Consider the following 15,465-nt stretch of genomic DNA (forward strand, 5'->3'; position numbering starts at 1 on the left):
ACTCAGAAAGCTACTGAAACACTCCTTCCACACATAACTTGCATGAACGGACAGGGCTGAACTGCTGTGGGATGAATAGGTGTTTATATGTATATGTTGGTTTTTGTGACATCACAAAAACAATGAATTCAAAATGTGCTGTTTTTCCCATTTAATTTCCATATTTGGACTGAATAAATGAACTGTATTTTTTGAAACATGAAACACTTTTACTTGAAATAAAGTTTCATGATACAGGCCCTTTAAATCTTATTGTACGTTTACAGCACAGAATCAGACACGCTGGAAAAGATTAGAGTGAGGAAAGGGAACCGAATCCCTGGTAGATTTTTGCTTTTTAAGGAAAACCCCTCAGCCTCCAACCAAAGCAGAGCTATCAGAGCTGAAGAGAAGAAAAGGAAGTGTTCAGAGAGTTCCCATGCACTGGGATTTAATGTAAGATATTTTTTACCAGATATATGATATAACTTTGGTTATGCAAAAGACTTTTATCCTCCATAAACCTCTACACAGTATATACACCATCTGCTAGCTTTCAACACTCAAGTGTAAAAGGCAGGATTAGACACATCAATATTATTTTATTCCAGAAGGATAAAATGGCTTTAACTTCTGGTCATCGTCATCCACTTCTCCGCCTCCCCTCATTCGCTTCTGATTCACGTCACTCAATAATTTTAATCCCAAAGATCCAATCACAAAGCAGCGCAGAAGCCCATGAGCCCTATTCATCAACACCTTATTACTGAGCAGAGTGAACACAAGTGCAATTTAATATGAATAACAGGAAGCTCAAAAGGGTGGAAATGCAAAGCAGATTCAAGCAATAACACAATGCACAACAAAGAGTTTAAATTAGAGAACTGAAATTGCATTGGCCACTTTGAGCATGTTGGATTTGGGAGGGAAAATATAATAAAGGAGCTTAAATGTGTTCATATCTGGTTACAGTTTTCCTTTAAAGGGCCCATATCCTACATTTTTCTTCTATATTTCTTTTTTGTGAGGTCCACTCGTGATATTTATATAGTTTAATCTGCCAAAAATCATTCATCTTTCATGTTTATGTGAACATTTTCCAAAACAGGCTGTTTTTATTACTGTGCCTGAAAGACTTATATATGTAAATGAGCTATGTTTTGATTGGTTGTACCTCATTCCAAAAGTCTGGTTGAAACACTCCTTTTAACTTCAGCTTTTATGGGTGGAGCTAAACTGCTGTGGACCTAATAGGTGTTTATGTGTACATGCATTATTTTTGTGACATCACAAAAACAATGAACCACTTCCAGCTCTCTACAACTAAATATAGTAATACTTATAATATGTTCAATATATTCTTCTAAATTCATCATGTTTAGGCCAGAACTGGCACTGAAATCAATTATAAGGTATACTTTCATGTTATAGGATTGCTGAACATCATACATGAACATTTTATGTTCACATTAAGTTATATTCTACAAGATTCACATTCAGACCTGCATTTTGTGACCCTTTATTATGTTAATGTTCTTATTCTAAATACAAATACAAATAATAAATATATTACCTAATATAAATATATTACCTTTTTATCAGAACTGGCACTTTATCTGGAATAGTATTGTTATATAAAATCCAGTAACATATAGGCTATGTTCATTTTTTTTTATTTTACATCCTTGCTAATACTTGCTAAAACTCTCTATTTGAATTTTTAAAAACAAATAACAAAAACAAAACACATTTTAAAAGCAGTATTTGCTTTTCAAAACCCCCCTCTGATGCAGTGAGAGTAGTACGATCCAGGAAACTGCGCTCTACTGAATGAAATCAGCTGACTGCTTTTATTCCCACTTGTTTTCAGGACAGCCACGCCCACTACCACAAAGATTGGATAATAGCATTGTCCATCGTGCTGGGATTGGCTAATAGGAGTGGGATCCCGCCTCCTGTACCACGATTGGCTAGTACTTCATGAACTCACGAGCCAATCCTAACAGAGTTGGGCGTGGTTTATCGGAATACGGGTGGGAAAGTTAAACCCAACGCTTTCCCTTCAAATCTTCGGATGGAATAAACCACTGGAGCCGGTTTGCTCAACAGTGTCTGTAGCAGGTTTGCCTAAAGGAGACCGGGACTGACTTGCAAGGGACTTAACGACCAGAATAAAGCTAGAAAAAGCAAAAGAAAGACATGGCTTCTAACTTCAACGACATAGTGAAGCAGGGCTACGTTAGAATCCGGAGTAAGAAACTGGGGGTGAGTTACCTGTTTGTGTTTTTTTTTTGCTTGCTTAGCTGGAGACCAAGTGCTCGCAACAGCTGCCGCAGTAGCATCTGGATTTAAAAAAGCCTTAATGGGTCTTAGAGGCATGGGCATCCCGCTGGGCATCCTGCTGGGCATCCTCAGTGCCAAAGAAAATGCCCTCAGCATAAGCTACACAGGCAGGGGTTCGTTTTATTCATTTCATTACTGGGCTTCTTTGGTAGCTGTTTTTTAAAGACTCATAACATATATATGTATATAAACCAATACCTTAAAGCCAGTGAACAAATAGCAAACTATCTTCTGTCATATTTCAGTTGTGGTTGCCTGTTTTTTTGTCATTTTTATGGTGCACATAGGTAAGGCTGGCATGGCAAACACAGCAGAATTGACAGAAAACAGGTTGTGAGCTTGGCTTTTGGTTTTATAGCACCCATGCAATTAAAACTGTAAAGTCTACTCATAGAATTAAAGTCATATGTAACCGTGAGTTATTTTCATAATTTATTTTCATAATTTACAGCAGAACTTTGAGTTCACTCTGGACTGAAATTTTTCTGAAATGTGCATCCAAGCAGCACTAGCTGCGTTTGAAAAGACCGATCAGGACAGGAAGTCTGATAAATCTGATGCTGGATCCGTGATTACAGGGATTCATTTGGGGAGAGGTTTACTTAAAGAAATACTTCCTGACCTGTTTATTACTTTAGTTACTGATTGCACATTGATCCCTGGGCTTATTGTTTAGTTATAAATCTTAACACAGTATGTACTGAGAATTATTCAGTTACCACTATGTATTATTCAGCATCTACTATGAATTATTCACTGTCTACTATAAATACTTAAGTAACAAATATGAATTATTCAGGAACTACTGTGAATTATTAAGTTGCCACTATGATTTATTCAGCATCTACTTTGAATTATTCAGTAACTACTATGAATTTATTATTTAGCAACTACTATGAATTGTAAGGTTACCAGTATGTATTATCCAGCAACTACAATGGATTATTCAGTAAGTACTATAAATTATTCAGTAACTACTATGAATCGTTCAGCATCTACTATGATGTATTCAGTATCATCTACAATAAATTATTCTGAAACCACTATAAATTATTCAGGAACCATCCTGAATTGTTACCTACTATGAGTTATTTAATATATATTATGAATTATTCAATAACTGCTTTGAAATATTCAGTTACCATTATACGTTATTTAGCATCTACTTTGAATTATTCAGCAGTCACTATAAATTAAGTTACCACTATGTATTATTCAGTAACTACTTTGACTTATTCAGTAACTACTATAAATTTATAACCACTGTGAATTATTCAGCATCTACTATGAATTATTCAGTAACCATTATGAATTAGTCTCTACTATGATTTATTCAATATACAATAAATATTCTGAAACCGCTTTAAATTATTCTTATTATGAATTGTTATCTACTTTGAGTTATTTAATATATATTATGAATTATTCAGTAACTACTATGAAAAAATATGCAAGTTATGTTAGTGAGGGTTTGAAGTTGGCCTACCCTTATGACAACAGAATATATTGCAGTAATTGTGACGCTCCAAAACTCCAAAGTTTAATAGTGATGGTATAATTTTTCAATGTTTTACTGTGTATTTGTATGGGCACATACAGGACTTTAAGGCGTTACATAGTTCTGTGTCATTAAACAAGAATGTTTTGTTTTTAGTTTGTTTCCACAAGTGAGAAAAGTTAGCTAATAATAGCTGAGGGTAGTAGATGCATGCTGGGTAATAGATCAAAGCTTCAGCAGCATCATCTGATCTATTTATCATCCACTCAGTCTGTTATGAATGGGCTGCTGCAGTTACACTGGCAGGGTACCGCAGGCTCTGGAGCTGAACTCAGCTGTCTGTGTGCTCGTACGTGAACTGGCTTCCTTGGCTGCTACCACTATTCACTCTGAAGAAAAGCTGTTGCACAACTTTGAGCTATTCTATTCACTTTTAATACAATATAGCAGAGAAAGCATAAATGAGGAGGCGCAACTGCTGCTCTAATCCAGCGCTGCCTCAGCTGCCAGAGATTTTATAACATACATAAGAGGAGACAGCGATCCTCCGATGGGGACAGTCCTGGCTCAGCCAATCATATAAGATCTCAGAAGTTGAAAGCCAATCATATAAGACCTTGTATGTTGTTTGCCAATCATATCAGACATATCAGGGCCTCTGTTGCTGCTCGCTCTGCAAAGTAATGTCGGTCGGCAACTGCTGAAATTGATGACAGGATTATATCTAACAGCTAACTAAATAAACATTAAACCTTATTCTATATGTACATATATGAAGAGTTCATTAGCAAAAAACAATAAAAAACAAGCTGACAGTCGTGAGTTATTTTTAACACAAATACGGTTTAACACAAATACGGTTTGTCAGTCCTGTACTTGAGCAAGACCTAATAAATCTGTTCAGCGAATCAGCACGTAGTATTCAGGTCCGGTGACGCAGCACTGCCACAAACTTTTTTAGGCGTAATCTACGAAGTGCAGTACGTAGGTCTTAAAATAACTGCTACTGCATCTAAACAGAGCACAGTGTGTCCACTTTGGATTCAGCCATGTGAGCACAATTCCATACTGAACTTAAAAATTAAAACTTGGGAGTCAATTTCATGACTCACTCAGTGCACTATATGAGGAGCATTATGCCATTTGAGATTCAGCTTTAGGATTTTCCAAGGTATGATCTTATAGATGTTTAATATTGCCTATTTTTGTTGCAACTGTCAGCACTTTACTTGCTTGTTTTATGTTAAAGAATGTTAAATATTGCACTTAAAAGAACTTTGTGTCCATTAAATGGCTTTGTTTAACATGAAATGACCATTGGAGTTACCCGCTTTTGCCAAAAAACAAAATTTAAATTCAGTAAAGTTACATTTTGTAAGTTACTTGTATTTTGTTTAGTTATTTATACTTCAAAACAACCCAACTGCAGTTTGATTGATATTACAAAAAGAAATATATGATTTATGAAAATTCATTAAAATATCTTCAAATATATACATATATGTATAAGTAGTTTCAAACTGAAGATCCCTACGTACAGTATGGATTTGTGAAACATTCTGGTCAATATAGCTGTTTTTACTTGTCGCTTAGTTAACTAAATTAACTAGCTCGTTAATATTTATGTGAGGCAAGTAATTGGGGATTAGGCTATATTTACTAAAGGTAACCAGCTGATGAGCTACTATTTTAACCTAGTCTAAGGCTGAATCTCAAATGGCTTCTTACTCCCTACGTAGTGCACTATGTAAATCATGAAATAACAGTTTCTGCTCCCAAATAACACATTATATGTCTAATAGAAAGCCATTTATATTCAGCCATAGGCTTTAAGGCTCCATATTTAACATTTATTGCGCTATTTGGGTGCAGAAGGCACAGTGTCAAGACTAATGTGACTTATGCAGCTAGTGCACTATATAGGGAGTAAGCCATTTGACATTGAGCCCAAACATAAATTAGCTTATCGCCTTTGGTTTGTGCATGTGACCAGATTTCAGTCGTGATGTTATTCGCTAAGATCTATTGCTTAATTTTCCTTCTGTAGATGGAGATATGAAATTAAGAGGAGGCAGCTCCCGAGGTGAGAGGATTTAGCCAGTTCAAAGAAAAAAAAGAATGCTTTTAATGTTTTTAATTTTTAATGTCTTTAATTAAGCCCAGAGCTCTTGTAAATCTGAGTTTAATAAAACATAAGCTGTTACTAAACACAGGCAGGGGGAGAGAAAGAAGCTGAAGGAGACTGACAGGGCTGGAGGAGCAGGTCTGATGAATGGTAATGGTCAGGCAGTAAGCGAGTGTGAGTTGTTTAAGCGTTCAGTTTAAATGAATACTTTATTTGTAGAAACATTATTTCCGTCTCAAGTTTATACTTAATGCTAAACTTTAATGAGGAACAGATATTTTGGGGGTATTTAAAAATGAAACATTCTCCATGGGGCCATGCCCCCCAGACCCCCTTACTCAAGGCCCCCCTGTCTGTTAATTTGCTAGTGACACCCCTGTTGCGACCCCTGGTTTCTGTCATTACCACTGTAAACAAAGTTCTTTTCTCTACAAAGAACTATGTAATTATTTAGATATTTTGAAAAAGTGGTTGAATTCCCCTTATGGATGGCACAATAGTATTGTTATTCCTGCCTATGCCCAGTATAGTGCTACAAACTGACTATGCGAGATAAAATATGTGAGACATTTCTGTGTTATTTTGCCATATGTTATCATTTTAAATGCTATTTTTTTTCTCCTAGCGTGTAGCATTCCTGCTAATATCTGTGGCCTCTATTTCACGACTGCATTAGCTCACACGTATTCAGTAAAGGTCACATCTGACAGAAACTGAGATGAAGAAGAGATGAGGAAAGAAATCTGTACATCAGTGTGATATTTAGAGCATTTTAGTTATATAATGACACACATGGGGAGCAGAAAAGGGTTCAGTGTCTGTAGTGTAAATGACTGATGACACTGCCTTTACTGTAATTAATTGGAGAAAATAAATGCTCTTTTTCAGTTTTTTTTTTTTCTATTTAAAATCCTGTCATGGTGCGTTTACATCTCAGCGCCCGTGACATTAACTGACCTTCTCACACAGACGTTACTGCCCTTTCAACCTGCTGTCCGTCCACCTCTGACATTTATTTACTTCACTCAGTTCTGTATTTAAAGTGTAATATAGTACGACAGCACTCAGATCAGTGAAATGAAAAGTGCGTCATTGTGCATGTTGGTCTAAAAACTGGCTTCGTATCTCCAAAATGATAACTTTACAGGAGAAGGAAAAAACGTACTTTACTTTTAATGTAAGTTAATGGAACCAGACTTCTTTACAAGTAATTTTGGGCCATTTCTTTTGGTCCATTCTTCATTAAATTTACACACAAAGTAAAGGGCAACATGTATTTTCAAATTATGTCAAAAACTGAAAAATGGCAAAAATGGAGATATGAGGTTTTGTTCCAAGAGCAGCAATATAAATCTTTAAAACTCAGTAAAAAATAATGTAAATTGCATATACATCTTAAATATGTGGTTAAAAATCTAATGAAACTAATAAACTCAAATAAAAAATCTCATAAACCCATCAACAAGCATAACATAATATAAACCAGCAAGATTTGTCACCTTTAAAGGGCTAATAAAGGCTTATTACGGTACAGTATTAGTAATAATGATAATAAAAACAGCAGTAGAATACCAACTATTATTATTTTTTAAATTATTACTATTATATTAAGTGTATATGCCATTTAGAGTTAACAAATGAAACATGATAATAATAATGTTTTTGTATATCATAATATCATATTGTTATTGTCCATATAGTGGAAAATATTGTGATATACATTTGATGATATTATTTTCACTATTTTCAACACATTCAGCAAAGATATACATTTTCCATGTGTAGTTAAAGAGGTAATCTGAACTTTTTTTCAGATGTTGTTTGGATCTGTCACTGTTTTCTCCTCTGTTTTGTACAAGTGTTGTCTCGGATTTACAGATCAATAATCACCTTCAGCAGCTTCAGCAGCGAGATTAGCTTTTAGCTTCCCTCTGATCTCTCTCTCTCGCTCTCTCTCTCTCTCTGTCTTCCCCCTCCCCGGCATGTCTCTCGTCTTTCGTTCTTTCAGATTTGCCTTTTTTATGTCTGGTTTTGAGAACAGTAGAGTGGAGATGGAAAGCTTCTATCCATCTGAATAGTTTATTGTTGAACTGATGAACTTTTTCTCCTTGTAGATCAGTTTTTTGCCAGTTTTTGACAGTTTTTTTCAGAAGAAAAGTTTGTAAATGGGTCCACTATTAAATTCCAATAGTGAAATAGCTTTCAAACATTATGATGTTACTCGATATTATATTATTTAATATGTTATTTTCATTAAATCAGCTAATGTAACAACAGAGACTCGAACATAGTTGGATCCAATTGCGGTGTTGTATTTGAAAATCCAAAACAGTAGTCAAGAACAGTCCAGGTTGAAATGTGTAGGGTAACACCCTTTAACATGGCAGCCAAAACAAATCCAAAAGACCCTTTCCACATTTCTGCATTTTTCTGCTAGAAGTACTCGTTGCATGGTAATGCTGCTTCCACTAAAGCAACACCACTAACAACGAAGGCGAGTAGAATGTGTACAGCTTGACGACCTGGCACTCCCCCCCGCAGGTATATGTGTGCGCGTTTAGCTTTTTGCCAACTAGTTGTTAGCAAGCTGTTTCAATATCTCCAGCTAACATGGCTAATTTAACATTTCGGTTATAATTATTTTCACCATTCATCGATTTATCACTCTGTAGACGATAGCTGACGTGATTGTACTCTGAAACTATGAAGGAATTTTTCATAAAAATATCCTTTATTTAGTTTGGACTCCCACATTGTTGTGTGTTTGATGTTCTTGGCAGTATTTCTGAGGATAATAACTGTCTGTAAGGCATTAGCGGAACTTACAACATCACAACCTCTTGAATTTATAAGCTCTTCAGAAAAAAAGAACAGTGTGGATGTGTCCATAACGTAAGTCCCACCCCATCCCCACCTGCATTACTCTGTTACGCTGCACTCAGCTGCCCAGTTTTGATCGCTGACAGTGGAAAGGCAGCGAATAAGAGACACTTAGATGAGAGTGAGGGGTGTATCAGCTGTACAGATTCACATTTCAGTGCACTGTTGCAAGTGTTCATTTTTTCAGCAACTGCCCATTGCTTTGTATTATAAGCAGAGGAGGCAGAAGTACACAAGTTTCTTACTCAGCTCATCTGCTGCTTCTCTTTTCATAATTTTCCTATGTTCTTGGTAGCTGTGGAAGCAGCCAGTCACAGGTGATCTGCAGAAATGTGCAGACTTATCTCAAGGGATCACCTGCCCGCCCCCGTTCTGGTTCACATCCTGTTGGATTTCGATTTGCGAGCACTTTGGCACTTGATGAGGCACCTGAATACAATGTCTGGTTGAAAAAAATATACATATAGAAAAAAAGGAACAAGCCTGGTTTGAAAATATAGTGAGTTGAAAGTACAGATTTTTCTTCTGGAATGTAGTGAGTAAAATGAAAAAGTATTAAATGCGAGTAATCTTCAAGTAAAGCACAGATTAGGGCCAGGGACGTGGGAAGTGGGGGGTGCAGAGGGTGCGACAGCACCCCCAGATTTCAGAGTTGGTTGATTTCGCGATTTGCATGACGTCATCATTCACATCATACATATGCTGCTCAAAATTTCAGCACCCCAACTTAAAACACCTTCCCGCATCCCTGATTAGGGCTGTCACCATCATGAAATTTTAGCTGTTGATTAAGTGATGTATAAATAATTGTGATTAATGATTTAATTAAGTTTTCTTGTTCATTATTTGCAAGTATTTAAATACAAGCCTAAAGTGGCCAAACCTTACTTGCTAGCTGTATTTATTTAGTAGTTAACACTGGTTGTACTGTCGAATCAGCACTGATCAATACTGCACACACACAAGTAGCTACGGTTACACAGAATTATGTGTTGAGTGCAAGTATAAGCAAAACAGCTCATTGTTTTAGCATACATGCTAAACACATTAGAATTAGCTACCTAGCTAACAAATAAACAAGTATTACTCAGTGTTGCCCTTTAAACATCTAAGCACCAAGTTAGAAAGTTTTTTTTTTTGTTTTTTTAAGCCTCATAATGTCTGAATAAATGCATTCTCTGCTTCCATTTATTAACATTTATTTCTCGCATCCCATCAAACCCAGTGCACATTGTGGTTGTTGTAGCATAATATGACTGTGAAACCTAATGAGTGTGAAATACAATGTTTGTAATCAGCTTAAATAATTGCAATGACCTCAGAAAACTGTTTGTGATTAGGCAATTATGTAATAACTGTGACAGGCCGAGTACAGACGCCTAAAATTTTACTTACGTACAGTAGCAAAGTACTTATACTTTGTTAATTCCCACCCTTGATTATGAGTGAGTTTCAAAATAGTGATGGGTGATATGGCAAAAATATATCACTTCAAGACATTTTTACAATACACGATATGCGTTGCAATATTTAGTTTTTCTGAAATTTAATATCTTGGAACAGATACAATAGAAGCTGTAGTGCCTCTAATAATAATAATCATTTTATTCCAGATTTTAAAAACTAAGTTCAGTTAAACAGGCCTATAAACTATGCTCACTTCTCAGAAAAGTATATTGTGACATGATTTATCAAGATAACGATAAAATATTATCATATTGCCCACCCTTATTTCAAAATAACAGGTTTCTGTTCTTCTCTAAGTTCAGAGCACCTAAACTATTGTCCTTAAAATTCACTATATGCTACAGATGCAGCAGACAGATATCAGGCTGAAAAATGCTGTAGTTTTCCTTTAACGTGAACTCAGCACATTTTAGCACATTCAGATCGACGCGAGTGCTCTAACTCCACAGAGACTAAACTCGGCTTACCCACGAGAAGACAAGTTAAGCCCTGCTTGCTTCTTAACACTTCTGATGGAAGTGTAATCTTATTTGTGCCGTTGTTGCTGGCCTGCACTTGACCCACATTCGGTATGTTTTATCACCATGCTGTAAAAGCAGATGCTATACATTCAGCCACAGATTAATGCAGAGCAGAGATTTACCGTCTTCCATCTATAAAATAAAAACGTCAGCACGAGTAACAAAGCCCATCTGCCTGCTGTGAGCTGATGTAGTCCCATTTAATGCTTATTAGTGGAGAATATGTTGTGTTTCGTAATGCGTCTGCCGTTATGCTGTCACCATCAGAGGCTTGTGATTGGAGAACAATTGAAGTATTGAACTCTTTTGGTGCGCTTTTGTGCTTTGGTGAGTTTTAATGATTGTAGTGCTGATTGTTAAGGTGCCCAAGAGAGAAAATGAATAATGCAAGAGGTTCTTGAGTTTGGAGAGATGAAAGAATGAAAAATGATTTTGATGAGGAAAAAGGTGGTATGTGCTTGTCTTTTGGTGTCCACAAGCTACAGCGTTTGTTCTGAAATGAAGAGTATTAATAGTGAGTTTGGCCCTCTTTGCTGTAGTAACAGCGTCTACTCTTCTGGGAAGGCTTTACACTAGATGTTGGAACATTGCTGTGAGGATTTGATTGCTTTCACCCACAAGTGAGGTCAGGTACTGAGGTTGTATGATTGGTTCTGGATCACTCCAACTCATGCCAAAGGTAATGGAAGGAGCTCCATCACTCCAGACAACGCAGTTCCACTGCTCCACAGCCCTGTGCTGGGAGGCTTTATACCCCAGGCATGACCTTAGTCTTCAGCTGCTCCAGAGGGTCCCATTCTACTGGTCAGTGCTTTTCTACGGAGTATATTGAGATGTCAGTGTGAGCATTTCCAAACTTCTCCTTAAGGAAGCCCAGTATAAATTGTAGTTATCATCCAACGCCTTGTTTCTCTAATCAGTCCTCTTTTTAAAGGGAAATTACACCAATTTTTAAAATTTTCTACATAATGTCATTCAGAGTGGTTTGGTGTGAAAAGCTGAATGACTTTGTTTACATTTCAATTATGCAGAAACTTAGAAAAATCAGTGGAATTCCCCCCTTAAATTAAATCAGGTTTGCGGGACCTGGATCTCAAACCTGAAACCCAGTTTTAGAACAAACATCTGCTTTTACTCAATAAAATCTTCTGACTTTTGCATATATTTATTTGTGGCTGGCCAGGAGACCCATCATTCATCGTGGCGCCAGCGCTGTGGATGCATAGGCTGCCCGATAGCAGCTGTTGTTGTTAAATGTGAGTGACATTCTATAATCCAATCGCTGACGTTTCTGCCCATTAGGAACAACTGGATTAGACTTTGGAAAAAAGAATTCAGCCTTACCTTCACTTTCATAAATAAATCACTGCTCAGCTGCTCTTACATCACTGAGACCAAACCCTCTCAATCATTAGGAGCCCAGCCCACAGAAAACCGAATGTTCTTCACTTTTTAAAAGAAGGGTTTATCATATGTGAACGTTTTAAAACTGACCATTTTCTTTTTTTCATTTATATGACATTGTAAATGATTGTGTCAGGGCTTTGAGAATAGAACTATACATTTGTCCAAAAAGTCTTGAATTGAATTAAGAGAGAGAGTAGAGAGATGGAAAAGTGAAAGAGCAGTAGGGAGAACACTACTGAAAGAGGAAAGAGAGAGAGAGAGAGATGGAAAAAGATCAATAGGGAGAGAGGGACAGAAAGAGAAAAGAGAGAGAGCAATTGGGAGAGAAAGAGACAGAAAGAGAAAAAAGAGAGAGAAACGCAAAGATAGAAAGAGGAGAGAGAGATATGCTAAAAACACAGCCTCCCTTAGCTAGAAGATAGAAAACACACCAAGCCCCCCCACCACTCCACTCGTATTAGTGCCTTTCAAAATAAGAGTCATTGTCTAAACGAACCTAAAACACCCCAACATAAACATTTTTTTCATTGAACTACAAACAGCAGCACGTGATGCCACAATATGAATGAAAGCAAAAGTCAAAGTAATTATATAATAATTTATATTAATTAAAAACTAATATTAAATGTTTTTAAATGTTATGTTGGACACTGTATACTGTCAGATAAAAATATATGGTTATAAAAATAGCAATCACTAATAATACTACATTAAAAGGTTTGTACTTCATTAACAAACCAGCTAAGTAAATTATACTCTTATAAATAACATTTTAATAATATTTATTTATAACTATTACGCAACATACCAGTGAGCTTAAACCATACATACATCAACGCAATTAAGTTGATGACATCATAATGGATGACACTTCTGTTCTGTAGTCTGTTAGCCCAAGTGCTACAGATACTACCAGGTGGCCTGACCTCGAAGTTTGACTGGCAAAGCAACATTAACTAGGGGAGACAGATCTTGATGACATCACAATGGATGACACGTGTATAAACAGTGTGGGCTGTGCTGGAAAATTCATTTCTGTGTTGAGCAGAGCGCGAGAGGTTTGTGGAGATTAGCGGCATTAAAAAATCATCTACAACAGCAAAAGAATTTGCTTTCTATGGTAAGAGTAAGAGGAAAAAGAATCAGCATTGGCTAAAAGTAAGTAACCTCTTTCTTAACTGAAGTTCTTTTTTTATCGTATTGAAGTTTTGCAGGACAGTTTTTTAAAATACCAAATTTGTTTCTCTTTAACCAGAGATGTCACACGATAAGCTGCTGGTTGAGAATCAAATTAAAGAGGTGAAGACATGGGTCCTCACGAAATTGCTGAAAGAGAGAGAATTTAACAGGACTGAAATTGAACTCCAGTCCAAAGAAATTCTCAAAGACTGCTACAGAGAGAGTGAGAGAAAGATGACAAAGGAGAAAGACTCCTGGATGGAGGACATGAGAACAAGCGCAGACTCCGTGAGGGATGTGAAGAATGAGATGATGATGATGAAAGAGGAACACCTCAGAGAGAGGGAGAAGTTGATGAAGGAGAAGAAGAACCTGAGGATGGAGGACGAGAGACGAAAGAAAGATGAGAAAATCTGCAGGAAGGAACAAAGGGCGCTGGAGGAGAGGTTGAAGGAGATGGAGAAAAAGATCTCTGAGATAGAGAAAGCCAGGGAGAGGATGGAAAAGGAGAGAGAAAGAGAGAGAAAGGAGATGAGAGAATGCAGGAGCAGGCTGCAGATGGAGCGAGAGAAAGAGAGAGAGGAGATGAAGGAATACAGGGAGAGGATGGAGAGAGAAAGAGCAGAAGAGAGAAAGGAGATGGCTAAATATTTAAAGAAAGCAGAGGAGAAACAGAGGGAACTGAAGAAGGAGAGCAGGACTATGATGGAGGAGAGGAAACAGATGGAGGAGGAGAGGATGAAAGAGAAGAAATGGTTGGAGCAATACAAGCAGGAGGAGGAGGCTGAGAAGCTGGAGCTGAGGAGAATGATTTGGTGGATGAGGACAGAGAGGAATGAGTATAAGAAACAACTAAAGGTCCACCAAGAAAGTCAGGAAGTGTGGATGAGGGAGATGGAGGAGCTGAGGAGAGAGGTGGATGAAAAGCTGGAGATACAGAAAGAGAAGATAGAGAGTGAATTCAAAGAGAGAGAGAGCAGGCGAGAGTGGGAGAGAGAGAAAGAGTTGATAAGGATGGAGAGTCAGATAGAGGTGGAGAAGATCAGAATGGAGGTAGCGAAAGAAAGGAGGAGGATGAAGGAGGAAAGTGAGAAAGAGCAACAGAAACTGGCGAGAAGCAAGAGATTACACCAACTGCAGCTACAGGCAAAGTTTGTAAAGGTGTTTACTGAAGTTGAGGCAGACACTGAGGAATCACGCAGACGAATGCTGGCGGGATGGAGGGAGAGAACCTGTGAGAAGCAGAGGAGAAAAGAGAGGAGGATCAAAGAGGACAGAGAGAGCCCTGAAAGTGTGAACCTCAGAGCAAGAGAAGACCAGCAGAGCCAGAGCAGAAGCTCCATGGAGGCATGCAGTGGAAAAGATAAGAAAGAGAAGAATAAGTGGAAGAATGTGTTCAGAAGATGGTGGAGGAAGTGAGATGTATGAGGAGAGAGGTAGAGGGAGTGAGAGCAAGAAAGTATCATTATTATTATGATTATAATAAGAAACTTGTTATTAATAAATAAAACACGTTTTAGCCAAATCATTTGTACTTTCTTATGGCCTGACATTCAAACACAACACCATTTAAGAAAGATTTAATTTATTTAATTTGTATTCTGAGATGTTGCACGGTGGTTGCTATTGTATCCTAGTTGGTTGCTATGGTTTCCCACATGGTTAATAGGGTGTTGCTAATAGACTTGTATCAACATAAGTTGGGTGCACAAACTTTTGCACCCCATTCATTGCTATGGGAAGATATTTGTCATTTAGGCTCACGATGATTGTTTGAAAACCATACATCAAAAAGCTGTATGTAACCCCACCATTCTGGAGTTGGAATGGTGTTAATATCTCGAAAACTGCAGGATGAGTTAGTGAACAACCTGGCAGAAAAGTAATAAGAAGAAGCTGAAGAAGAATAATATGCCTAACATGCTAAGTGCGAACTAACGTGCCAAGCGCGAACTAACGCCCTAGTTCTGACCTAACGTGCTATTCGCGAACTAACACCCTAGCTCTGAGCAAACATGCTAACTGCAGACAAAACCAGAGAACTTTTTACTTTTTAAAACTTGTAG

General features: G+C 37.2%; 1 protein-coding gene across 1 annotated transcript in view; it reads left to right on the plus strand.

Moving 5' to 3' along the window:
* Nucleotides 1-2,145: 2,145 nt before the first annotated feature.
* Nucleotides 2,146-15,465, plus strand: part of dok6 (docking protein 6) — a 104,668-nt gene continuing 91,348 nt past the window's right edge. Inside the window, exon 1 of the mRNA XM_036558940.1 lies at nt 2,146-2,244. Within this exon, the coding sequence (XP_036414833.1) occupies nt 2,179-2,244 (66 nt within the window). The 5' untranslated portion in view covers nt 2,146-2,178. The remainder of the gene's footprint in view (nt 2,245-15,465) is intronic.

Source organism: Colossoma macropomum, unplaced genomic scaffold (assembly GCF_904425465.1).
Source record: "Colossoma macropomum unplaced genomic scaffold, Colossoma_macropomum, whole genome shotgun sequence".
Lineage (NCBI taxonomy): Eukaryota > Metazoa > Chordata > Actinopteri > Characiformes > Serrasalmidae > Colossoma > Colossoma macropomum.